This window comes from Tetranychus urticae, chromosome 2, assembly GCF_039701765.1.
Source record: "Tetranychus urticae isolate SD_2017Ah chromosome 2, NJAU_TeUrti_SD_1.0, whole genome shotgun sequence".
Classification (NCBI taxonomy): domain Eukaryota; kingdom Metazoa; phylum Arthropoda; class Arachnida; order Trombidiformes; family Tetranychidae; genus Tetranychus; species Tetranychus urticae.
The window spans coordinates 5,477,852-5,502,914 of record NC_142959.1 but is presented as its reverse complement, the minus strand read 5'-3'; the positions used below and the strand labels follow the sequence as shown (position 1 = coordinate 5,502,914).

General features: G+C 31.4%; 4 protein-coding genes across 7 annotated transcripts; 1 reads left to right on the top strand and 3 right to left on the bottom strand.

The window, feature by feature from the left end:
* Positions 1–1,252: 1,252 nt before the first annotated feature.
* Positions 1,253–17,639, bottom strand: LOC107366341 (uncharacterized). 4 transcript variants are annotated; one of them, XM_025161746.2, is made up of 7 exons: positions 17,513–17,639; positions 16,944–17,249; positions 10,810–11,045; positions 9,318–9,453; positions 5,489–5,622; positions 4,631–4,853; positions 1,253–1,515 (listed from the first exon to the last, which is right to left on the bottom strand). In XM_025161746.2, the coding sequence occupies exons 2-7, from the start codon at positions 16,990–16,992 to the stop codon at positions 1,415–1,417; spliced, it is 879 nt and encodes a 292-aa protein (XP_025017514.1). In that variant the 5' UTR covers positions 16,993–17,249; positions 17,513–17,639; the 3' UTR covers positions 1,253–1,414. The 4 variants fall into 4 exon arrangements, with proteins under 4 accessions (XP_025017514.1, XP_089123707.1, XP_025017515.1 ...); XM_089267581.1 differs by having other exon boundaries at positions 1,253–1,512; XM_025161747.2 differs by having other exon boundaries at positions 16,944–17,244; positions 17,513–17,638.
* A 2,282-nt stretch (positions 17,640–19,921) lies between these two features.
* Positions 19,922–20,805, bottom strand: Fdx1 (Adrenodoxin-like protein 1, mitochondrial Ferredoxin 1). The gene is made up of 3 exons (XM_015934030.3): positions 20,647–20,805; positions 20,334–20,528; positions 19,922–20,260 (listed from the first exon to the last, which is right to left on the bottom strand). The coding sequence occupies exons 1-3, from the start codon at positions 20,769–20,771 to the stop codon at positions 20,104–20,106; spliced, it is 477 nt and encodes a 158-aa protein (XP_015789516.2). The 5' UTR covers positions 20,772–20,805; the 3' UTR covers positions 19,922–20,103.
* An 86-nt stretch (positions 20,806–20,891) lies between these two features.
* On the top strand, positions 20,892–22,631 carry Pmm2 (phosphomannomutase). The gene is made up of 2 exons (XM_015934029.3): positions 20,892–21,160; positions 21,269–22,631. Exons 1-2 carry the CDS (start codon positions 21,001–21,003, stop codon positions 21,886–21,888), a joined length of 780 nt encoding a protein of 259 aa, XP_015789515.1. The 5' UTR covers positions 20,892–21,000; the 3' UTR covers positions 21,889–22,631.
* Positions 22,626–25,005, bottom strand: LOC107366427 (sun domain-containing protein 1). Its single transcript, XM_015934023.3, has 3 exons — positions 24,715–25,005; positions 23,702–24,580; positions 22,626–23,634 (listed from the first exon to the last, which is right to left on the bottom strand). Exons 1-3 carry the CDS (start codon positions 24,839–24,841, stop codon positions 23,147–23,149), a joined length of 1,494 nt encoding a protein of 497 aa, XP_015789509.1. The 5' UTR covers positions 24,842–25,005; the 3' UTR covers positions 22,626–23,146.
* Between the last annotated feature and the right edge of the window lie 58 nt (positions 25,006–25,063).

Below are 25,063 nucleotides of genomic sequence, written 5' to 3'. Positions count from 1 at the left end.
GAGAAAGATTAATACACCAAAGGAGGAGGCTGAATCAATCGAAAGATCATTACCTTGCAAGGTAAAGAAATGGCAAAATTGTTCAATTTGTTTCAATGTCAACCCTTCATTGAGATGTAAATACAAAAACCATTGAAAAACTGATCCTTAACCAACAACTTATTGTTCAATCAATGTTGGGTTTTGTTTTGTTTCATTTTACCACACAAAGTCGGGAACAAAAAGTGGAACATGGAATGATGGAAAAAGTAAAATGTCTTTTCAACTTTACGATTACATTTATTATTATCATTGTTATGCATCATCATCATCATCATCATCTCATCAGAATATGATAAAATTTCGATAAAATCTTTTACAATATTCAGTAAAACTCATAATAATAATAGGTAAAGTTGAGGAAAACTATTGAGTAAAAGCAATTGATAAATGGCTATGGATAATGCTTTTTGATCCTTTAAATAGTTGACTCCATCAGGAAGGCTATTGAAGTCATCATTGCGAGACTGAAAAGTTTGAAATGCATAAGAGAATGATGATGATAATGATGATGACAGACACACCACACACAACAAAGGTTATCACATTTTATCCCATCATCATCATCATCTTAATCTCTTTTTAAGCAAAAATATCAAAATGAAAACAGTTTACCTTTTTTTTGTCGAGTCAAATTATTTTTTTTCAAATTCAACTTGAAAGCCAAACGAAGATACAATAATAGCAAGGACAATAATGATGATGACCATTTCTGACCTGTTCAATGGTGACAATAGGAGGTCCATTTATCAACATTTGACTTCACTTACCTTAACCCAAATATGGCAATCTTTTGATTTACAATGGAAATGACTTTTCACCTCTAAACTGATCATTTGGATCACTTTGGCTCATCAGTTTCATCAATTGCATTATCACTTCAACAACAGTCAATCCAAGGAATTCAATTTAATTATGAACAATGTCTATACACCAAGGACAATGATTATAATTCAATTTCAACTCACCTTTTGAGGATTGAAACATAATCTCAAACATTTGAAAATGAAGCTACATGGGCCTGAACTAACTGTTATTTGAAGCTAATGACAAGTCAATAGAAGCAATAGATTTGGATAAATTTTCTGGTTTGATTTTTTGTTCAATTAATTCTTAATTCAACTGATAATCACTTAAAGTGGTCGTATTCATCGTTATTAGCGCGACTACTCAGGGATCTTAAAGAGCTAATCATTGAATCGAGTCATTGGTATAAGCTGTGAATTTTGATTTTATTTGTGCACATTTTCAGCGTTTACATTTCTCATTGAATCATCTTTGGTTGGTACTTTTTATGCGTTTAAGGCTCTCCCAGTGCAGTTAGGCATTTCTGTCGACTTTTTGAGGCCACAATTTTTCTATCAGCTTCATAATATTAGAGGTTTACTTGGATGAACAAGCCAAAGATCAACAGCCAACTCAACTTAACATTTAGTGATTTCATTGCCAGCGATGGAGTTGATTCAACTTTGGCTGCTGAAACAAAGAAAAATGAAAAACATATTAAACCAACTCAAGATATCGACTCTTATAGAGATGCAATTAAGACATTAGTTTTTTATCCCAAAAATAATGCAAAATAATCAGAAGAACTGAATGAAAAGAATCAAAATGTAAATCAAAATTTCTCTCAATAAAACCATTGATTTTAAAAGCATAACCAGTCTTCAATTTTAATGAAAGCAAAGATGAGCTTGATATTGTAAATGAAGTTTTTCATTAGTTGATCAATTAGTTTTTTGCTCATTTAAAATGGATGAAAAAAATGTCGTAAAATACATTTTATAATTCATCAAAAGGTATTCAGCATTTTTTCACCATTTGAATAGAGTTGTTATTTCTGCTTTTTTCTGGAAACTGAAAAAAATTAGGAAACTAAAACAGGAAGATGGGATGATGATGATGATACTAATGGTTATTACATGGTTGTATTGAGAATGTTAATTCAGTGTTTGGTTCGCTAATAATCTTAGTGGTTATTCATTGTTAAGGTTGAACATTAAAAATATGGTCACAATTATGTTAATAAAATCACTAATAGATTTAATTGTTCAACATTTGATATCTTATCACATGAAGAGACGCAGGTTGACTTATTGCTTTACAGTCAACTCTCAAAGCAAATCATTTGTGCAACTGAATACAATATTGTGATTAACAGGGAATTATAATTAATTCATTGATTCACTTGGTTAATTGAAATAATCATAATTGCAATAATGGTTGGACACGGAAAGATATTGCTATGAAAATTAATACCAAACACGAATCAAAAGATGAAACCAAAAGTGTGGTTGAATCAAAATTGTCAAAGAGACATTATTATGATCACTTGGAGTGATTTTGTCATCTCAATTTGGATTGTGATTTAGCAAATGGCAACAATAAGCAATTGGTCGATAATGGAAATTTGATTAAAGTTGAAAAAAATGGAAAATTTAAATTTACTTTTTTGCTTCTTCATTTTGTTGTTTTCACATTTCATTTAGACTCATTACCAATACTAATCATATTCACCTTTTTTTATCATTTAAATGGTGTGATCAACACTTAACATAAAGGTAAAGTGTTCCAATCTAAATTAACTTTAATTGTGACCGATTATCCTTATTATTATTATCATCATTACAATTGTATGCTTCCCTGATTTTAATATTATCAACCGCACTTGAAACACTGAGTGAAGAGACAAGATGGTAAACTCTTTACCTTTATGTTATCATTTCGTTTCAATCTACTGATTATTGTTGTCTCTTCACTCGACCAGTTAATCATTAACCTTTATCTTCCCTTTTTTTCCACTATCCTCCATCTGTGAACCTTACATGAATATAACAACTTTCACTCATGTAAATTACACTCCCAAACTATTAATATAATCAATTGTTAATGATCAGTAACTTGAACCAAACTCTGTTGTTTCCCAGTTCAATACTATTAATGGTCTTTCCCTTCACTTCCCAACCTCAAACCATTGACTAGTGAGAGACTAAAAAGTCCCAGTCATTGGTCTCACTCTCAACCTAGAAGGAGTGACTTGCCAGGACAAGGGAAGAGTCCATCAGGCCTGTGACTGTGGTAAACTTGACGTGTTATTAAAAGGACTTTTCATTGTTTTCCCATTCACCTTACAATTTACAACCATTAAATCATCTCGACTAATAATAGTAATAATTGTCAATTGTCAAAAAAGGAAACTACAATCATCAATAATTAACATGGATTTACCAAAACTAAAAGCATGTAATTTGCCATCAGATTTTTGTCGCTAAACAACATTCAACAGTCGTACAATTATAAACGCCAAAAATAAGGTTGATAATAATCTTTGACTTGAAAACAGTTATTAAGTCTTTGCAAGTCAATCAAGGTAAACTGGGAGTAAATTTTCAGGAATAAATTTTGCCAGGTAAAAAAGGCTGGAGTAAAAGGTTGAGAGTAAAAATTACTATCTTAAGTGGAGAAAAAAGATTTATTTTCTTCCCTGGAAAAGTGGAATTTCTTGCAGATTGTTATTCATGTTTTGTGAAAAATGTTTTCCTTATTGTAATCATTTGTTCAATTCAACAAGTACATCAAGTGTTTGCCTTATCATCAATACTAGTTGTTAGTATTCTGTAACATTTTGTTCCGGTTTTTACATGAGAGAAGCAAAAATTGACGATGAAAAAGGGAATGAAAAGAAATATTAATAACAATATTATCATAATCATAATCTATTGAAGGTAATAGAAGAGGATAAGACGTTGTTGTTGTAAACAAGATGTAACATTACCTTTGGAAGGCAGACAAAAAAAAGATAAATGGGAGAGGAAAGAAGAAGAAGATAAAAGGACTTTTCATGGATAAATTACTGTTACTGAACATGATGAAGCTGGAAAGATGTACAAGATTTTCAGGAAATAAAGCAACAAAATCCAATCCATAAAATTGCCGAGAATCAGGATTGAGTATGAAAAGACGAGAAAATTGTTGATCCATTTTTTTGCAACTTTACCTCTCAATCATTACAATTCAAGAATGGATCAAAATCATGAACACCTTGGAATACAATAGTTTCTCATTAGTTGAAAAGTTTTGCATTCAGTCAACTTGTTGGATTAAAGATAAATCATTTTGTACCATTTCAAATAGAAGAAGGATAAATGAGGAAAAAATCTGCAAAATTGTTTCAACATTCAGTGTTCATCTTTTCCCTCAATTATCGCATTTAATCTGTAATTGAATTGCTATTGGAAGAAGATGAAAAGACTATCAAATACACTTAATAGTTTAATATGGTTTTCGGGTTAATAAGACGAGTTGATGATAACAATTTATCTGTATCACTTTTCACTGTTGTTCATGTTTATTCATGTTCATGCTTGGTTCAGTTAACAGGAATAAAAAGCTTCTGAATGTTGCATCAGATTATCATTGTTTTACCATTAAGCATAACAAAATGTATAAATAAGGATAAACTTGTTAAGCCTTCATCAACTTTTCCATTTACAAATTGCTATCAATTGTTTGCCAAATTTTGCTTCTTTTTTCTTCTGTTTATTTTGCATCGCTTGGTGAATTTTGTTCAAAAGATGATGAAAGTTCTTACGTCTTTTTTGGTTGGCCTGTGAATAAGCGGCCTTTTTTTCTCCGTGAAGAGTCGCGAAAATGGACATGACATATACTTTGGACAGAGTTGCTGTACACTTGAGCTTCATATTTCCACCTCGTAAGTGCTTCTCATTAACCTTGAAACGTAAACTTTTAACAGAAGTCTCTAAACGATCAGAATGAACAAGTGTTGGATATTCATATTCATATTCAACTGGAGCCTGAGAAAAGTTGGTAAAGGTAGAAAAGGGTAAAAAGAGAAAAACAAAGTTTATTCATCTCGAGTGAATTACAAAGAACATTCAGAAGAAAATAATTCGCTCTGAATCGACTCTTGATTCTGTGAAAAATTTGCTAAAAATGAAGCTTCAAACAAAACGCTCTTCCTACTTGGAGTCATGTTTATCGACTGGAAAGTCAAGTGTAATGAGAGTAAGAATTGTAAACAAGTAAATCATTTATCGATTGTTGGCCTTGTTTCAGGGAATATTCCTGTTTCGCAGATTCCAAGTAAAAAAAGTAGAACATGAAAGACATTTTCATCTGAACTGCTATTCTGGACTTGTGGAAATATATAATTTTACATGAGATTCGTAGCCAAATGAAAGGTATTAAGTAATCAATCCAAGAAAAGAGCTTAACATAATCATAGCTTTGATTCAAATAAACACCTAGTAATCAGTATCTGCATTTAAAGAGCAAGAATTTTACTTGATTTTCTACATTTTCTTTTATTTAGATTTCGCTTTCTTTCTTTCGTTCGAATAGCTTTCTTCTGAATGTTTTCCGTTGAATTTCATAGTAAAAGTGACTTTATACTGAAAGGTTAGAAAAGTGTTTAAAATTGAAAACTTACCGGACTTTCATTGATGTACCATTTAAGGCTTGCGGCAGGCTTAGACTTCGCTGAGGTACAATTGATGAGAACAATATCATTTACATTATAACGAGATTTACTTCCCGAAATTTGTGGTCCTTCTTGAGGTAAAACTGTACACCATTACCATCATCATGAAAGAGAAGAAGAAAAAATTAATATAAAGAAATGCTTTTTATCTGTAAAAATTTATCAAGCTGTTCACTTTCATCACTATTAACATTATCATCACCATCATAATAATAATCATCATTTGTCTTTCCCATTCTAGTGACTTTCCTCGTCCCTCCAAATGGGCTTGAAATGATCTTCAGATAAACTCTCAAGGGAAGTTGAACATCAGTTGCTGTCAATGTCTTTTTTTGGACCCTTTTCTCTTCCCTTCTTTCATTCACTTTACCTTTTGTTTTTCACTTCTTACCTCATCATTCCTTATTGTTTACCTATCTTTCACTTTCCCTGTCATCAGTAGAAGTAAAAAATAAGATGATTTCATTTTCATCCCAAAATCTCACTAAACTTCAGTGATGAGAGAAAACACAAAATCCTCCAAAGAAATCTATTGGACAAACTTTTTTCCTCTTTTCCAGTTTCACTTCTTCCAAAGCTCACCAAATGAAAAAAGGATGAAAAACTGATGAACAAATATGGAATTGAATTGATTCTCTCGAGAGTCTTAAAGGTAACTCATGCATTTCAATTGTCTCAAATCAGAATATCTTCAACTCTCTTAACCTCTTAACATAATCTCTTGATGAACAGTCAACTTAAACACCTTTTAATATCATTTATTGAGTTTACCGGCCATTTCATTGTCTCTAGTCCAAGTCTTGAAACAAAAAGTCTCGAGTCTCAATCAATCAACACAATAAGATTACCAAAACATTTTTGTTTACCTTTTCAAAAAAAACCTTTTTAACTTTGACTTTCAATGATTTACTGATTTCAAATCAGTGACTTTACATTGATTTATGAGATTGTCATAGGACAGCAAATGGTGAACATGAAATGCGGTGCAACATCATGTTTATTGAATAATGAAAAAAAAATTCCTAAAAATTGAGTAAAGGTTGAGATGAAAGAGAGATTTGAAAATTTAAAAGACATTTGACATGAAGAAACAGCTTCCAAAAGGCGAAACAAGATGAAGACAAATTTGAAGGGAAAAACATTGAAAGAGAAAAAAACTTTTTCTCCAAAAAAACATTGATGATCATGTATTCAGTATTCAACTGATGAAGGAAAAGAAGAAGAAAAAAATGTTCTATTTATACGATTTGGTGAGAAAAAATTTCGATAATTTGGTTCAACATTAAACTGCTGACCAGGCAAAATGGCAAACCCACTTCAAGAAAACTTCAATCAAATGAAAATTTGTCCACCTTTTCCAGTTCAACATGATGTGGTTCAGAAGGTGGAAACAAAAAGAATCTTTGGAATAAAATTTACAAAAATTTTCACCATTTTTCCATTTTTAAGGTCAATTCAGGTTTCAACATTCATCTTAACCAAAGAAGTAGAATGTCGACTTTTTTGCTTTTTAATTTTTAAACCGTTTCCATCTAATGTAGTCTGTGTTTCATGTTTACAATGGTAAATAATAATGTGTTTACCTGAGAGATTAACTTTTGATTTTTTGGCCTCTCTTGAACACTCAACTTTATTCAATCTTGTTTAGACATTATCATAATCATTGTTATTATTTCATGTAACAATCAAGTCAATGTATGAACAAAACCACCAACAATAAGTTACAGTTTAAAGTAAACATGAAACGAAAAACCTTTCAAACAAATTGTTTCACAAAATGATTAAACTTTCATCTTTCCAAGCCTAAACATATCGACATTTCACTTTCAATTTTCAATATTCAATCTGTTTTATCAATTCATCAAAGTTAACCTTTCAATTAACATTTTGATTCAACAATTGAAATCTTTTAATTTTACTTGAACTTGAATCTAAACATTTTGTCAACTTTTCGAGTAAAAGTTTCGTAAAAGATTTGTAACAATTTTTGTGTTTCCCTGGAAAATGTTTCAATATTGATTTGGAAGAAAAGGCTGCAAGACGAAAAATATCATTCTATAATTCATGATAACAAGAACTTTTTTTTCTTCTTCTCTTGATGAACATCATTCTCATGTAACAAGAATTTATTTCACTCCCAAGTTACATGAGATTTATATTTATTATCACATACGAATGATTGAATGAAGTTGCAACCAAAAAACTGGAAAAGTTTTACAAAAATGAATACAAATTGTCTTGGATTAACTAATCATGAAATATTCACAATTAGACAAAAAGTGATTCAATTTTGGCCGAAATTTTCGTTTTCGTAGAAATTCTTTGCTGACAAGTTCTGATCGACTTTCGAGTAAAAATTTTATGGCCACAATGGCTACTTGACTGAACAAAGTAAATCACAATAAATTACTTTGGTCACCTTTAATGGTCACTCATTACTAGGAACATAAAGGTTGCTTTCCTTTCAAAAGAAAATTAATTTTAATCAATGAATAAATGCTTCAAACTTGAAACTGTAATTCAATTTTGTCCATTTTTTGGGTCACTTTTGTTCTTCTTATCAAAACTAAACACTCGACACTGATACTCATTGAACTGGGTGAAGAAGAACTTTTTTTTCTAAACTTTTCTTTTCTTCTGACCGTTCAAATTTGAAAAGTCTTTTCGAGCATAAAATGTGCAAAAAATTATTTATTCTGACCATTTTCATGACTAATATCATGAAATGGATTTTCAAATGTTGCCCAAAAAAGTGAAATTTCATGAGGGACTTTTCACAGGTTGACCTTTTTTTTCTCATCATTTGGGATAAACTTTTTTTCCTGCTTCAGTTGAACCAGAATAATGATGATGAGTCGAGTTGACGCTTTGATACAAGATGATGGAAACATCATGCAATTTTCATTGAATAAATAGCAAGTTATAATTAGGTAAACAGTGAAGAGTAAAAAATGTTGCAAATAACCAAAAGTGTGTATTTGGTTAAAGAAGTACTTTTGGGTTGACCAAAATGATGTTTAACCCAATTCCCTTTTCAAGATTGTCTGTTTATCCTAAAACAAAGTTGAACTCTTCTGTTAACATTTGATCAAATTAGCTGTTTTCCAAGTTAATTATAAGTTAATTAAAAGCTGTCTTTTCATTCTGTTTCATTCACGCCTTCCTTCAACAACCGCAATATCGCCTCTTTCACACCTTCACAAAATTATCTCATTATTGATATTTCAACAAAATCAGCTCGAATAAAAATTTCTTGCAATTTATTCCGAGCAAACAGAAATCTACCAAATTTATCCGACAATTTAGATGCTAATGATTAACTGTGGTTGTTGGACTTTCAATCTTCATATTTAAAAACAATTTCATGTGAAATTTCTAATTCACATTTAAGATCATTCAGAAAAGGAATCGTCGAAAGCATTTCTGGTTAACTCCATTTTTCAATGTAACTTCCAATTTTAACCATGTTCTAACCTAAACCTTCAGGTTCTAACCTAAACCAATCTCTGGTTTAATTTATAAAAATCAGCTTAACCTGTTTATTTGTAATAGCTAATGAATACCGATTTGAACATTTAGTCATCAAGGATTGGATTCAGAAGTTTAGCGATTTCTCTATTTTTTTGTTTAGAATTGACTTTTGTTTCGGCGAATTTTCAGTGATTTGCTGATTTTTGGAATATGAAAGTTTTTGAATAACAGTTTTGAATGTGGAAGGTTTTTCTTGTAGCTTTCACACAAAATATTGATATGAAAACGATGAGTCTTTTGAACTTACCATAGACTTCCATGTCCTTCTCCATCTCTGCTGTTTTAAACTCAGGTGCTTCGGCTGAAACTTCACATTTGTATTTTCCTTCCGAGTCGAGGTTAAGACGACTAAGATAGACTGTTTTAGCAGTTGACCGCGCAAGCTGAAAAGAGAAAAAATCGAAAATAAATTTGAAATATCGACACTTTTTGCTGTTCAATCAATCAGTAGTGATAAGGTCAACACTTTACAATGTTGAAAACTTGTCTCAATACTTTCAATGAGCTTATAGTTTATAATTGATTTTCACGTAAACATTGTCAATGTAAACGAAGTGAAAAGTAAAATGAAATTTATCTTTTTTTCTCATTGTAATTTCATTTTACATCCATTCTTTTCATCATCATCACCACCATTATCCTCATCATTATCTCTATCAAGTTGACCATTTCAAGTTTTTCTTCCTCTTTCATCAATTTCTTTTCTCACTTTTTCATCTTTTTCCTGTTGCTGTATTCAGTTTGTTGAATCCCTGGTTGACCGCAAATTGTGCTTCAATTCATTTCATTTTCTCATCCAAAACAATCTTCTTCTCTCTTCTTCTCAAATCCTATTTGGAATGGTCTTCACGATAAAAAAAGACGAAACCTGAATCAACTGGCAACACAAAAAATTATAACAATAACAACATAATAAGACAACCTTTTACTTTCCCTTTTCACTATCAATCCTATTATTATGAGTGACGAGATTTAGTTGATCATCCAAGCATGAAATTAATCACAACTTACTCCCAGTTCACTCCAAGTTCAATTGAGGTTTCAATTGTCACACAACTGAACAAGTAACTTCAAATGCTAGATCATGATGAAGATTTAACCCCAAAAATGATTAGTCCATCAATTTAACTTTTTTTTCCTTCTCAAAGTTATTCTCAAATTTTCAATTCATGCGAATCCATGGATAAGCCAACAATCAAGATTCATCTATCATGAGATCGCACATGATGAGGAAAATGTGAGTGATGAAGCTTAAATGAAATTAGTTTTTAACCAAAATTCAGTCAAAACAATTCTTTGCTAAACCAGAGTCTAAATGTTCATTCATCGACTGAAAACTTTTGAAGAATTGAAATTTTTCTCTGAATATCTCATGTTGTTTCAACTGAATGGTCATTCATCAACTTGTTGTTATCGACTCACACTGCTTCAGGTAATGTCATTGTTATTGAGGATTAATTTTTCCTCTCTTCATCTTGATCGAGATGATACTTGAAGACGAGCTTAGCAAGACATGATATGGTTAACAATATAACTCTTCCTTTGCAAGTCTATTATTCTTGTGACACTTTTTCTTCTTCTCTTTCCTTCTCTTCTCTTCATCCTTGTCTTCATCATCACCATTATTAGCAACAATATCAATCAGTTTAATGTTACCTCTTTTATTGGAATCCAAACTCTGTGTGAACCGAACAGGCAAACTAGCAATAAATTAGATGGGAAAAGGTTAAGCAACTTACTTCAACTTTGATTCCTTCAATGGGTAAAGTTTGAGCTGCAGGATAATCATTTGGAACATAACGATAAAATTCAACACCATCTTTATACCATTTAACCGAGTAAAGTTTAAGGTCAGGTTCCAATTCATAACTACAGGTAAGTTCAACAGCTTCACCAAGAATGGTTGGTGAGGGTACATCCAACATTGAAATACGTATACTTGAGCATAAATTGGCTTCCAAAAAAAGTAGCAAATCTGAACCAGAAAAAGAATCACAGAGAAAGAAAAAGGAAAAAACGAAATAAATTAACATTTCACATTTTAAATCAAATGATTATAATGAGAGAAAATCTAAATCGACCAATTTACTAATTGATTTTCACTTTGGCTAAAGAAGATCAATCGATATTCTTGAACAGTTCTCAGAATCTGGAGCTTGAAATTTGACGATAGCAATCAGACTTGACAGCGACATTAAAGACTCGATTCAAATGTTATTTCTTTATAATGAAAGTTGACTTAGTCTTCAACTTCGTTATCCGAACACAATTTAAGCTTTAAACTAACCTTTCTAGTTATGAAGATTGAAATCAAAAGACAATTACGAATGCAATTAAAAACATTTTTGCATTAATCTCAACCAAAGTCAAGGGTTGACTTGGGTTAACTTTATGCTCGTTACCATTAGTAAACAATTGACATGATTGATTGATCCCAAGGTGTCTTTGCATGAGCAACATGCTGAAGCTACTGTAACCAGAGAATCTGTGAATAAACAAAAAACAGTTTCCCTACTTAACCATGTTAACCAATGAATCAAACTTACTGTTCATCAAAAAACTGATCATTAACTGGTTTAGTCTCGAGTTGCTTGGGTAACATTATATCTCATGGAAATATGACAAGTTAAAGTGTTATCTCAATCCAATATCATTTACTGTAAACATTCACTCCCAGTCTTCGATCTCAATTGCTCTTCAATTTAGCATCAATGAGAATAAAATTTTTTGTCTCTTCATTCATGCTATTAATTTCTAATTGAATCGACAATGTTTCAAACAAGTGACGAAAAAAAAGTTGAATTAATTAACTCTTAAACTCACGCTGAGACTGACATTAGCTAATTGCCATTATGTTGCTCAAACAAAGCGAACTATTGAAAAGGCAAAAATTTTTGTTTCTCTTTTGCACCCACTTTCTGTCCCTTTTACCTTCATGACTATTCCATTGATTCACCAGCAAATATCTCCAGGCTATTGAAGGGCATAAGGAAACATGTTATCTTCAATGAATTTACTTCTTGATACACATTGTTGGCGGTTATTGATATCATGTTAGGAGGAGGGAAAAAACATTTTTTTACACTTTTAAAACTCTTTTGTATCGTTTGGGAAAGAATGGGAAAAAGATGTTCAATAATGATTTTTGGTAAACATTTCAATCGATATTAAACTCTTGATTAACTCATCAGTCTGGTTAACCTTGCTTTAAATGGTTCCAATTTCATTATAAAGACAATAATTATGAGAAATGTAATTCCATCTCATGAGGTTAGACAGCAAGGTTGTAAGAAAAGCCTCTAATCTAAAAGGATTTCCAAGTTTTCGTCAAGATTAACATCCAAGATATTCAATTGAAAACGGAACTGTTAACCTTTTGGAATTGATAATGAACGGCTTTTTCGTAAACTCATCACTTGGGCTTTCGTGTCCTTTAATCAACACCATGTAACATTATAAAGGTAAAAAACAAATTTGGAGATTTCTTGTTTTCCTTTTTTTTCTTTTTTCGCAAAGTCTTTTTTTCTTCCTCAAGTTCAGTCTGATTACCCTTGAGATGGGAAAAGTTGAGTTTGTTTTGGGTTTGCTCTTTCATCTTGTGTGCTTCTTCTTCAGCCATTCTGTTTGAAATGTTTTAAGATTCGGGAAAAGGAAATCAGAATTGATTGAATTGATTGTTTGCACAGGAAATGGTCGATTCTTAAAAAAAGGCAGCAACTTCGGTCACTTTGGGTCAGTCAAAGTTGGATCAGCTTTTATCAGTAAATTAAATTGCCAGCTTATTTGGTAAAAATGCTTTTTTCCTCGCAATCTTCTCATGGCTTTCATTTTTTACTGCTTTCAAAATTGCTTTCAAATATAAAATAATAACAGACAAAATGAAACCTTTCACTTTACTGTATCATGTTGCTGTAAAATAGACATGAAAAGGTCTGTGGTTTTAGCCTTAAGGTTAAACCACAACAACAACTAAAAGAGACACAATTTGGTGTTGCTCTGCATTAGAGAAAAGCGCATTTTCTCGACAAAAATTGTCTCAACTGGCATCATTAGATCCAAATTGTTGGCACAAATTTTTTCAACCAAACTTGCTAATTGATTTACTTTTTTTGTACTCTGACAAGTTGCATCTTTGAACCACTTTTGCGTTGAAACCTTTTCTTTACGCCTTTTGTGTAAACATTTACTTGAATCATGGCGTGTATTCAACTGATAAATCAACATTTCATGAGGATTAGATTAATCTCATCATTTCTTTTCTTGCTCTTTGACTGTAGCTGAGAGTGAAAAAGATTTGTAAATTTTTATTTCAACTTAAACACTTTTTACCTGCAATTCAATTTTGAATGTAAAAACTTTTAAAAAGATTCTGTTCATTTATTCAATCATGAGTTACATTTTGAATCATTTCTATTGATAAGAAGATATAAATTGATAAGTTTCAAGAAAACTTCTTCTTCGTCTTCACTCTTCTATCAATAATTGAGTAGAGAAAATCGAATGCAACGTTTAAGATCGAAATGAAAAATTTGTAGATCGACTATTTGTCCATCAACTTACACTTAAAGTATCGATGCAATAACAAGTTATTCAAATCAAAACTCGAAAATTCTCATTCTTTCGATTCAGACAGAACAATTATCTATGCAAAGTTCTTAATTTAAATTTCTTTCATCTTCTTCCCTTTTTTCAGTCAGAGTTCGATGAGAAAATATTCTTCGAGATTCTTGAAAAGTGTTCATTCAGAGCAAAGACTAATTGAATATCAAAACAATTTCATTTTATTTAAGATCTTTTCGAATCGAGTTTTAGTTCTGATTTCTTTGCAGAAAATATTCAATTTTGACTAAAAAAAGTTTCCGAATCAAATGGCATAAATCAAGTTAAATAACAGAGTTGCCTCATGAGCCATGAAAAATAGCAGAAAATTGTTACTCCTAAGTGACAATTAAATGGTATAATCTTGAAATAATAGTAAATCTTTTGAAACTTTTCTTTATGTAAATCGACTGCATTTCAATAGTTATTATACTTCATCCATTCCTTCAACTTACCTATTCGATATTCAAATATATTGTCACAAAATCGGATAAAAATGGAATCGTAGGTGGATCAGGTTGAGAATGATTTCATGATAATGATTTACAAATGATTCGCGAGATCGAAATGAATAAAATAAGCCAAACCAAAAGGGATTGATTGGAAATGTGAGGAAAAACAATTGAACAAGTTCAACCCTTTTCAGGTAATGACTCGAACTTATTGTCTGCAGAATTGGGAAGAAGAAAATTTTCACCAAAATAATTAAAATGTTCATTTCTTATTTAAATGCTTTGAACTGAACCATGAAAGGAAAATGTTTGCTCAAAGCAGAAATGCAAGTTTATTAAATACAAATCAATAACTAGTTCCAACCTTCGTTTCGTCTTAAAAGCTACTTTATCCTAGTTTTTAATTGCAACCCTTTTGCCTTCAAGGAATTGAATGTTGCTCATTTTGTCTAAACACATCATTAAATTGAATTAAGATGAAATTAAATTGTTTCCAATAATGATTTGTGTGCTAAAAAAGCGAAAGCTAAGTAGCCCGTAAGGTAAAAGTAAAAAGAATGGATAAAAATCTAGTTTCTGTAAAACATATTTCATGTGTTCCTTGAAAGCTGATCAGTTTTTGTCACTCAATTAAAGCCACTTTTTAATAGTGTTTTCCAGTCTTAATCAAATGTTGTACAATGTTAATCAAATAATGAGAATAATTATTTTAAATGAGTGTAAATAGTGGGCTGTTAAAGATGCACCAAGAAGCAAGTCACTTGACAAGGTAATCAACTGGGAGTGATGAATACTTTCACTCCCAGAGTTTTTAATGCGAGTTTATGATATTAGATAACACTTTTGGGAGGAACTGAAAACACACAAATCTTTGCCTTTTTTTCAAGTTAATCATATGGTTTTGACATGAATGGAAAAGACAAAGATAAACATGAAAAGTAAATGAATTTCAAGATAATCATGAATCAACTTTTCCAGTTTGGAGTTTGAAAGATTTGATGGTCAGTTGAATTGGCGGAATAAAGTTTAATATTGATTTTGATCATAATATTGTTTCATCAGATGCTTACAAATTCAATCGTTTTTATCCAGTTTATGTATGGAAGCATCTGAATCATTAGCTGAGATTTTGGTTTAATCTTTTCAGTCAAAGCTTCTGGCGGATTCTTTATCATCAAACTCTTTTTTTATCGTTAGTTTAATGATCAACATCGACGAGTTTCATAGAGTCAACAAAAATACGATTAAACGTGGAAAATTATGAAGAATCAGTTTTCGATTCAAGATTGGAAAATCCTTGGAGTTTCTCTGGGAGTGAAAAAGATGGAGTTAAGTTTGGAGTAAATTTCATGTTCAACTTTGATTCAATTGTTTTGATCTTTACTTTGATAATTGAATTGAAAATTGAAATGTTGAAAGTTTTGTCAGGTAACAGGGAACAATTAGATTAAGGTAATGATGAGGATTGGTCATCAAAATGATGAGAATCAATCATCTAGAAACAAGATGAAAGATGGTGTCAATGATTTGCTGATTTTAATGATAAACCAATTCTAAAAATCACTTGAATGAACTTTTTCTTCTTCCATTTTTGCGTTTTCTCTTCCTTCTCCTCCCTTCCATCATTATCAACATCAACTTGCCATCAATGAAACCCTAGGTGGCAATAAAGTCTGTTCATGTCAGACGGAAGAAAAGAAAAGCCAAAATTCATGACATGATTTATCTAGCATTTCAGCTTGGCGTCTTAAAATTCTTTCTCCCACTTTCTTGCCTTTTCCCAGTCAACCTTTTGTACCACCAATTATGCTCAAAAAGGCATCTTCATCTTTCCCAAACTAGACTCCATTTTTTGCACTCTTTCAACACAATCGATGGTCCAACACTTTTTTGTCTCCATTTTTCCCTGAATTTGTTTTCTTCAGAATTTTTTTTCCTTCTTCTTCTTCTTCCTTAGCTGTTCATAACTTGTGAACACTTTTTTTTCACACTTACCCAACCTAAAGCACATTATCATTGCCTTGCTGTCTGGTACTCACTTAGGGTTTGGGTTAACCTGATTGTTAAACTTGCTCAACTTGTAACTTAAAGCTTTTGTTTTGCTTCATGTCAAAGTCACTTTGGTGTGTTTACCTTGATTAGTTTTTGATACTTTGTCTTAGGTTATCAGGTTGACTAATGACACCAACTCTTGTTTACACTTGATTGATGGTAATTTAATTTATGTTATTATGGAAGTGTTTTCAACCTACAAACAGGTTGTTATCCGTAATTGTTGACTTTGCATTTAAATCAAGTTTCATCAACACTGAGAAAAGTTTTTTTTCTGGAAATCTTTTTCCAAAGTTTAAACATTTCTTTTTGCATTTCGTTTTTTGTTCTAAACGGAAATTTTTTTCATGAATCTTGTGAATAAACTGGAAATTATTGAAATATGATTGCTGTTGTAATACTTGAAATTACCAATTCTGATGAATCGAGAGGCAGAAAAGGTTGTAAAATATGAATTTATGAATTGAATTGAATATCTTTTTTGTTGACATTTTACTTTACCATTTCATATTAAAATAAACTTATCCGACATTACATTTGAATTTTCCTTCCCTTTTTTATGCTTTCTTTTCGTTGGTTGATTCAAATGATATTCAATAACTTTAACCTGAATAATTGAGCCGAAAATGGTTGGATAACATTTGAAATTGAAAACTTGTTTCACTTGAAATTAGTAATTCATAAGTTGAGGTTGAATAGGATAAAAAGTTGAATACAGTTTTTTTTTGTCATTCACCGAAAAAGTAGTAAAAAAAAGATTGTTTAATTACCTAGAAGATAAAAAGCTCCTCTTGATGAATAATAAAATGATTTAACCATGATGATGATGATAGTGATGAGGTTGGTTATGATGAAATTGATGGAAATTCAGATAACAAACATATTTAATCAGGGTTAATAGTAAAGAGTTGATGACTTTATCCATTTGGTTAGAATCAAGAAGAGTAAAAAAACAATTTTAACCACATTGGAGTCACAATGAACAAGCCAAGATTCACAAAATTAAAGTTTTTTCGGGTAAAAACAAAAGTCGATAAGTCACAAAAAGTCACAACTGACCACAAACTTGACCTAAACTTGATGAAAAAACCAAAAAAATTGAATTATGATTAAGGAAAAAAAGATTAAAGTTGAAAGGAAGAAACAAAAGAAGAAGAAAAAAGTTTAACAAAAGTACGTAACAAGACCCTTGGACAAGACTCACAGTCAACCTAAAGTGTAGAGCTGTAGGTTGAGGTGAGACTCGATGAGAGCCAAATTGACTGGAAAAAAAATGATCGAACAAAAGTTGAACTAAAAAAAGACTTTTTTCAATTTTCCTAGTTAATAGGTTTGTTACCTTTCAAACTATGGTTTTTCAAGCAATCTTTTAACTGTTGTTGTTGACGGTGGTGGTGTTGATGATGATGATGAGAATGATGATGATTCTGTTATAAAACATTGTATGGGTGAAGATAGGTTTGCATCTTCTGTATATATAATATAAAAAAAAAGTGATTCCTTTCAGTTTCAAATGTTGACTCGGCGCAGTTTATAACCTAACCATGTTACACAGTAAAGGTAAAAGTTAAAAGCTTAACATGCTATCATTCCCAGTCTCTCTTCAATCCCAGTCTATGCAAAAAAATAACACTTCCTATAGGCTTTTGGTGAGCTCTTTTTTTCACTATTATTATTATGTATTATGATTATTATTATTGCGTTTATATCATCATCTTCATTTTGTTTCTTCTTCATCTTCTCTCTCTCTTTTTCTTTGTTTCTCTCTTCCGTTCACTTCTCTTCAGATTTGTTTTGTTTTCATTCACTTCTCTCTTAACAGATATATTTATGTATTAACTTGTTTGCTTGGGTATTATTTAGTTAATGTATCTGTCAGATTGTGTTAATCGTGTTAAACCATTATTAGAATTGTTAGCATTATTAGTTGCTTCCAGTTTGTTTCATTCAACATTATTATATCATTATTACTGAATTAATAATTTTTATTATACAGATATACGGATATATTACCAAGATATTAACAATTGATGGTTACTTTGAGGCTTAAAGATGCTCAATTCAATGTTCAATCGTCTAACATTCCCTCTAATGTTTACTGTCTTTTGTTTTCAGAGTTTTTTAATCATCTCATTGTGTGTTCACTAGTTTTATATTGACGTTTATTATTGTGCTAATGAATTGGGTTTAAAAGCTGATTCTTCTTGATTCTTAAATCTTTAACTACCTTCAGTTGAAAATTTGAATCAACTGTTGGAAAAGAAACGAAAATTTTTCATTTTTCAATTTTTAATGCAAAGTCAACTTTACCAGATTTACAAGCTCAAAGGGTAACCCAAATATCTTGATAGACTTGAAGACTCGTTTCGCGCTATTGAGATGAAATTAGCTTGAACAGTCGCATTGATTTGTTATTATTTATGATTAAAGTTGATTTGGTTTTGATGAACAATTTGCTTCTCTAATTGAAACATTTTAATGGTTCCTCCATTTATTCATCGTTATTTAAGTCTTGTTGGTTGACTTGAAACCACGTTATTGGTAATAAGTTTGTGTTTGATAAATTTGATGAAAGTTGATTTGATCTTAATGAACGTTTTGGAAATTTTTTTTCAAAGGTTTCCATCTGATTCAGGTTCGAGATAATTTCTTTAAAAATGATGATAAATGTTGAATAAATGATTCCCTTGATAGACTATTAAGCTAAATTTTTTTCAATGGTTCCTCTCCTTATTTAAACTACTCATGTCAATTGAATAGCAGCACTTTTAACCATAACCATTTCCATTGACATCTTATTGCTTCATAAATTTATTATCCAAAGGTATTTTATGGTTATCCTGTTGACTTGTATTTTTGGCTTGCTTGAAAAATGGCTGATTGGGTAAAATTTGAAATCTTTGGTTCCTTAGCTTGAATTTTTGAGTTGTTACTTTTTGTATTGCCATTTACCTTTTCATATTTTTGAAAGGAAAAAAAATTACTTTTTGTCTTTTCAATTTCTTAAGGTAAAGATGTTATTTGAAGAGGAAAAATGATAACTCTTCCACTATCATCATCATCATCATCGTTCCAGTTGATAATAGATTTTTGAGTTTCTTGATGTTTTGTGTGTGGTTGAGCTGCTTAAAGTAAATGTATAATAGTTATCATTGTCAGATCAACATTATCTTCATCGTTTAAAGTTTACATCTTCAAATATTATATCGGTTAAATGATCCGACTTTTTGTTTCTTTCATTTTTTATTGTTACCAATACTTATGAATCACGAAACTCTCATCATTTAAGATCTTTTATTTTCACTGTTGCATCCTATTTATACTATCATTATCCTCAATTTTGCAGCTCCGTTTGGGTAACAGGTAAACCACTTTTGCATCCTTTATCCTTTGTCTTTCATCTTAAACAAAATATGAAGAGGAAAATGAGCTTAACCAAATAAATTTATGTTTCAGTCAAGCTTGGCCCAATAAATTTTGTACTTCAGATTTTTTGTCAATTTTATGGCTTGGGTTGTGATTTACTGCTTTTTGAAAGCTTTCTTGTTTAGCTCTTTAGCTAATTCATTGTTAACTTTGAACATTAATATTTTACATGATGTTGTTTACAACAATACAGTAGACTATTGATAGTTTCACGATGATCCCATCGAAAATCGTTTAATTAACATGCATATCGGCGTATCAGCTCGAAGAATGTTAAATTTTGACTAATGGTTTAGGAATATGAAACAGGACACTTGGAGTGTAGTACTTGGGAACACAGTTTGTAACATGGTTTAATAGAAATAAGAAATGATTATCGCACAATCCATGGTGACTTTCTTTGGCGGTGTAACCACTTGTATAAAATTAACTCACTGGTATAACAAGTTTTTAAGGCATAATGATAAATTCAACTAATTTAACGTTTTCCCGGTGATTCTTCAACTAGTGTGGAGTTGGTTTTTTACCATCTACATAAAAGTTTCTGGTAGCTGGAGGTAGCTTCACTTCAATGCCATCCAATTCATTCGTTAACAGGATTTGGCAGCTGAGGCGAGAATTGGGTTTCAAAAAAGGTGCCATATCCAACATATCTTCTTCCCTAACCATAAAGAAAATCAAGAAACCAATCAATAGGTGAAATTAGAGGTGTTGTTAATCAATAAACGGCTTACCTTTCATCTGGAGTGGGTAATTTATCAAAATAATCGGCATTAACATAAACATGACAAGTACAACATGCTAATGAAGCTTCACATGCTCCTTCGATAGGGATACCATTTGAATGGGCTAAATACATTACATTGTCACCAACTTTTCCCTCGACGACAATCTTTTCTCCTTCTTTGGTTATATAAGTAACATGAACCCTATGAAATTTTGAGAATATCAATGAAAAAAAGGTCAAATAGAGTTAAAAGATAAGCAATAGGATCAGCTGTTACGATTTGTACAGAAGAAATTGAGAGAAGAGAAAGAAAAACTTACGATTCTTTTTGACCAGAATGGCATCGTGCTGGTATAGATAAATATGAAGCTAGAGGTGAATAATTTGTCCATGGTGGTTTTAAATTGAAAAGTCTAGATAACAGACTAAAATAACTTGAACCCATAAGAAGTCAATATGCGGCTCAATTCGGTAAACATGGAAAAAATTGTAGTTTACGCAAGATGGCGCTATGTTAGATACTGAAGATTCAGAAAGTTGTACACATGAAATTTTAATCTCTTTAAGCTCTCAAGCTGTTAATTGTTTTTTGATTTGATTGTGATCTTTTCTTTTTATTTTTCTGTGATTGTTACGTTCCTTTTCCTTCGAGGAACCTTCCAAGGATTCACCAAATGACTAAAAATGAACGAATCGTGTGTTTATTCGATGTTGACGGAACAATTACACCGCCAAGATTACCTATTGATCCTAAAGTTGATGCTTTTCTGCAGAGACTTCGGACTAAAGTTGCGGTTGGCCTTGTTGGAGGATCAGATTTAGGCAAGATTTTAGGTAAACTAACTAAATTAATGTTTGATATTTCTAAAAATTTCAAAGTACCATGATGTTACTCTCTGTTTACATTTTTATTCTCCTTCTTACTATATTGTCTCTCAACAGAACAATTGGGATACAAGTCTGGAACAAATAAAAGCGAAGATGTTATTGCCAAGTATGACTATTTTTTCGCTGAAAATGGTTTGGTGGCCTACAAAGATGGTAAACTAATTCACACAGAAAGTATAATCAGTTTACTCGGAGAGCTAAAATTGCAAATGTTCATCAACTTTGCCTTGAAATACATGAGCGACCTTAAATTACCCAAAAAACGAGGTACATTTATTGAATTTCGTAATGGTTTAATTAATATCTGTCCTGTTGGTCGTAGTTGCTCTCAAGCAGAAAGAGAGGAATTTGCAGAATATGATCAGATCCATAAAATCCGGGAAACTTTTATTGAAGCCCTAAGGTCCGAGTTCTCTGGAGACTTTGGTCTTTCATTTGCAATTGGTGGACAAATATCTATTGACGCTTACCCAGTTGGCTGGGATAAAACCTATTGTCTTCGTTTCCTACCAGCCAAATCGTTTGACAAGATTTATTTTTTTGGAGACAAAACAGATGAAGGTGGAAATGATCATGAAATATTTATGGACAGGCGAACAATAGGTTTTAAGGTAACTAGTCCTGAAGAAACCATTAAAAAAGTCTCCGAACTGTTTGAAGTTCCTATTGAATGATTGAACCAATGATCGTCCATTCATTATTATTATTTCTTTGTATTGCCCGATCGATCCATTTCCTATTTTCTTTTCCCTGACTTCTGATCATGTGTTATGTTTCTTAAACGATAAAAAAATCAGATTAAGATTTATATACTACATGTATATATTATACGTGTACACATCAGTGAGATCTTTGTTCGATTTCATCGGGTTTCAATGTTTAACTTCTATTGATTTATATATTCATATTTTTTAATCATTCATCTTAAAAGTCAACATTCGAAGTTTAATCTTAATTATGTTATAATAGTTGAAAATGTGAAACAACCAAAACAATTCAAGTAACCTTCCATACACGTATATGATTTTTTTATCCGATCAAATTGACTTCTTTTTGCCTTCAAATATTTTTCCTTGCAAAGATTTCCCTGATTAAATGTACATTTATGCAATGTTAAACCATTTCAAGCATACATTTTAGGAATTTTAATCATTCATTAACTGTCTGATTAATTCCTTGTATCACTAATTTTTATTTCATTTCACTTGGGTCGAGAACAAACATTAATGAATGATTGATAACCAATGAGTTAAGTGCTTTATCTTTTGTTAACCTAAGCGAAAAGAGCAACTTCAAGTTATTCATATAAAAAAATTGCGAATCCTTTATTTTCTTTAATTTTCTTGGTCATTAATTTCACCAATCATTAGTTGTTTCAAATGACCGATTGTTAATAAAAAAGCTGTGCAAATAAGTATTTATTGTTGTATTTATTATAAATATAAATAATCTCGAAATTTGCGATTGGATTGAATCATATTAAGAGTTGATTTCAACAATTTGTGAGACACGTTCGAGGTTTGATAACAAATTTGTTCCCGTTTCAATCCAGAAATAAAACGTTTTTATCAATTTTTCTGACAAACCAGGATGCCAATTAATATCAGATGTTTTTGATGATAGTCTGCTGATGAATTAAACAATAGAAATAAATTTGATAAGAAATAGAGGTTTTTTACATTATTGTTTTGGTGACTGTTATTCTGGTTAGAAAATAGTTTTCGTATAAACATTTAATAATAATAATAATAGTAATAAATTTTGAAAATATATGACAGTGCCTCAAAAGGGTGAGATAAGTGCGTATGAAAAAGAGAGCTTCATTGAACATGATGATATCTAAGAAATTAGAATTTCTTTCAAGTTAATTTTGAGCACTTCTTGAAGAAAAAAAATCGTGATTGCATAGGTGCTTTTTTTCATATCATGATATTATACTTTGCGTCCATGAACACGGAACCGGTACAGGCAGGTATAATCTGGATGACCATGATTATTAAGGATTATAAAGGTGATGTAATTGAATGGACGACCTTTGTTGACTTGAACTTCAAAGTGTTGAAGAGGATTATCATTGTCGAGATAAACATAATTTCCGAGTAAAACTCCTTCATGATCATTTTCGTCCTTCAATCCGCGAATTTGCAAAACTTTTGGTGCTGATTTAATGTTTCCATCTCGAGAAATTTCTTTGTTGATATGTTCATAAGAGAATTCGGTTGGAATAATTCGAGCTGACAATTTAATGGTTACATTGCCCATTGAGCCTGGAAAAGCCCAACATTCACCAGGAATCATGGAAGCTTGAATCACTGTTCTTGGGGAATTGGATGTATACCAAATAGGAATTCCCCAAACACTGTATTTAATTCCGTATGGATCGTAAGTCTCAGAGCATCTTGATGTCACAATGGATCCACCTTGAAAATAAATGAAAAAGATTTAAGCAACAATAGAAACAAAATATTTTGCATTTTTTAATCCTACCTGAAGATTCCAACGCATAATCGGCTTTTCCTGTTTTATCAGAATCGTATAAATATATGGCTTGTTTGATCATTCCTTCGATTTCTTCTACAGAAGCTGTTTCTTTATTTTTAGTGATTTGTTTGTTTACTTCAACTGCTTCTTGAATTTTTTGAGAAACTTTAACAAATTTTTCTTCCACAGAATCAAAACTTTTACGATTATCAACACCAAGCTTCTGAACCTTTTCGTCGATTGTATTGATATACTTGGTGCTGTTTGTAATTTCCTCAGTCAATTTAAAGACTAGTTGTTCCAGTCTGTCTAAACGTTTATTTAAGATGGCAATTTCTTCCGAAGATGGACAAGATGCAGTTGAATTGCAAAATGATTGACTATTAAATGATGATTGGCCCGATGAAAAAGGTATTGGCTGACCATGTGATGGTGACGCTGAAGATACTGGTAGAAGAGCGCCTTGAGATGATTGTTGTTGATAGGGGAAAACTCTCGGGGAGTAATCATAATAGTACCATGAGAAAAGGAAAACTAAGATTGGCAGGAAAATTGTAAGAAAGGCATATTTGGAGCAACTAGAATGAACAGAATTCATTTTACGACTAGAATTCTCAATGGTAGTCATGATTTTATTTGTTGTTCGTCTGATCAAGGTAATCTCTTCATCCGAACTATCATCGTCAGCTGATCTTTTGAACACTCGCTGTTCAATCTCATCCTCAGAGATTTCAGCCAAGCTAAGCTTAGGATCAACCAAAAATGAATCTTTGTGGTGATGGTGATGATGATGGTCATGGTCATGATGGTGAAGATGCTCATGAAGATTAACCGATCCAGTTGCGCGGGTCCGCCTCTTACCAGATCCAGCTAATGCATTGCTGGCTGTCAAAAAAAGGAGGAAAAGAACAAGGAAACAAACAAGTCAATTTTAGTTTCAGGAAATTCATTTACACATTTAGGAAATAAAAATATCTATGAACACATGAAGGTAATCGAAAACAATTGAAACTACTTACGGCATTCCCCTGAACAGTGACTCCGTGTAACCATAGAAGGAGATGTTTCCACAAGACTACCATGAACTCTTCTTGGTGAGTTAAGTGAAACAAATGATTTGGATTGATCATCAATATTTCGAGGCATTTTAATAAAGACAAAATCGCACCGGTAATTTCATTTGAGACTTTGAACTTACATTAAGTCAATTAAAAAAGAAATAAATAATAAAAAATAATAATAATAAATAATTGATTATGAATTACAAAGAAAATTATGATTTAGAAAACATTAGTAACTCTTGTTGAAAAAAGCAAATGAGTCAACTTTTGAGCTTTTAGGGTTGAAGGTTTTTACGCAGAAGCGACC

Excerpts from the sequence above, each read along its gene's own strand:
- LOC107366341 (XM_025161746.2), bottom strand. The coding sequence starts at position 16,992 with ATGGTTAAATCATTTTATTATTCATCAAGAGGAGCTTTTTATCTTCTA. Across the intron at positions 9,454-10,809 it reads TTGAAGGAATCAAAGTTGAA|CTTGCGCGGTCAACTGCTAA; the intron begins GTAAGTTGCTTA and ends TTCTCTTTTCAG. Across the intron at positions 5,623-9,317 it reads GAAGGACATGGAAGTCTATG|TTTTACCTCAAGAAGGACCA; the intron begins GTAAGTTCAAAA and ends AATGGTGTACAG.
- Fdx1 (XM_015934030.3), bottom strand. The coding sequence starts at position 20,771 with ATGGGTTCAAGTTATTTTAGTCTGTTATCTAGACTTTTCAATTTAAAA. Across the intron at positions 20,529-20,646 it reads CATTCTGGTCAAAAAGAATC|GGTTCATGTTACTTATATAA; the intron begins GTAAGTTTTTCT and ends AAAATTTCATAG. Across the intron at positions 20,261-20,333 it reads TTACCCACTCCAGATGAAAG|GGAAGAAGATATGTTGGATA; the intron begins GTAAGCCGTTTA and ends CTTTATGGTTAG.
- Pmm2 (XM_015934029.3), top strand. The coding sequence starts at position 21,001 with ATGACTAAAAATGAACGAATCGTGTGTTTATTCGATGTTGACGGAACA. Across the intron at positions 21,161-21,268 it reads AGATTTAGGCAAGATTTTAG|AACAATTGGGATACAAGTCT; the intron begins GTAAACTAACTA and ends GTCTCTCAACAG.
- LOC107366427 (XM_015934023.3), bottom strand. The coding sequence starts at position 24,841 with ATGCCTCGAAATATTGATGATCAATCCAAATCATTTGTTTCACTTAAC. Across the intron at positions 24,581-24,714 it reads TCACTGTTCAGGGGAATGCC|CCAGCAATGCATTAGCTGGA; the intron begins GTAAGTAGTTTC and ends TTTTTTTGACAG. Across the intron at positions 23,635-23,701 it reads TTATGCGTTGGAATCTTCAG|GTGGATCCATTGTGACATCA; the intron begins GTAGGATTAAAA and ends TTTATTTTCAAG.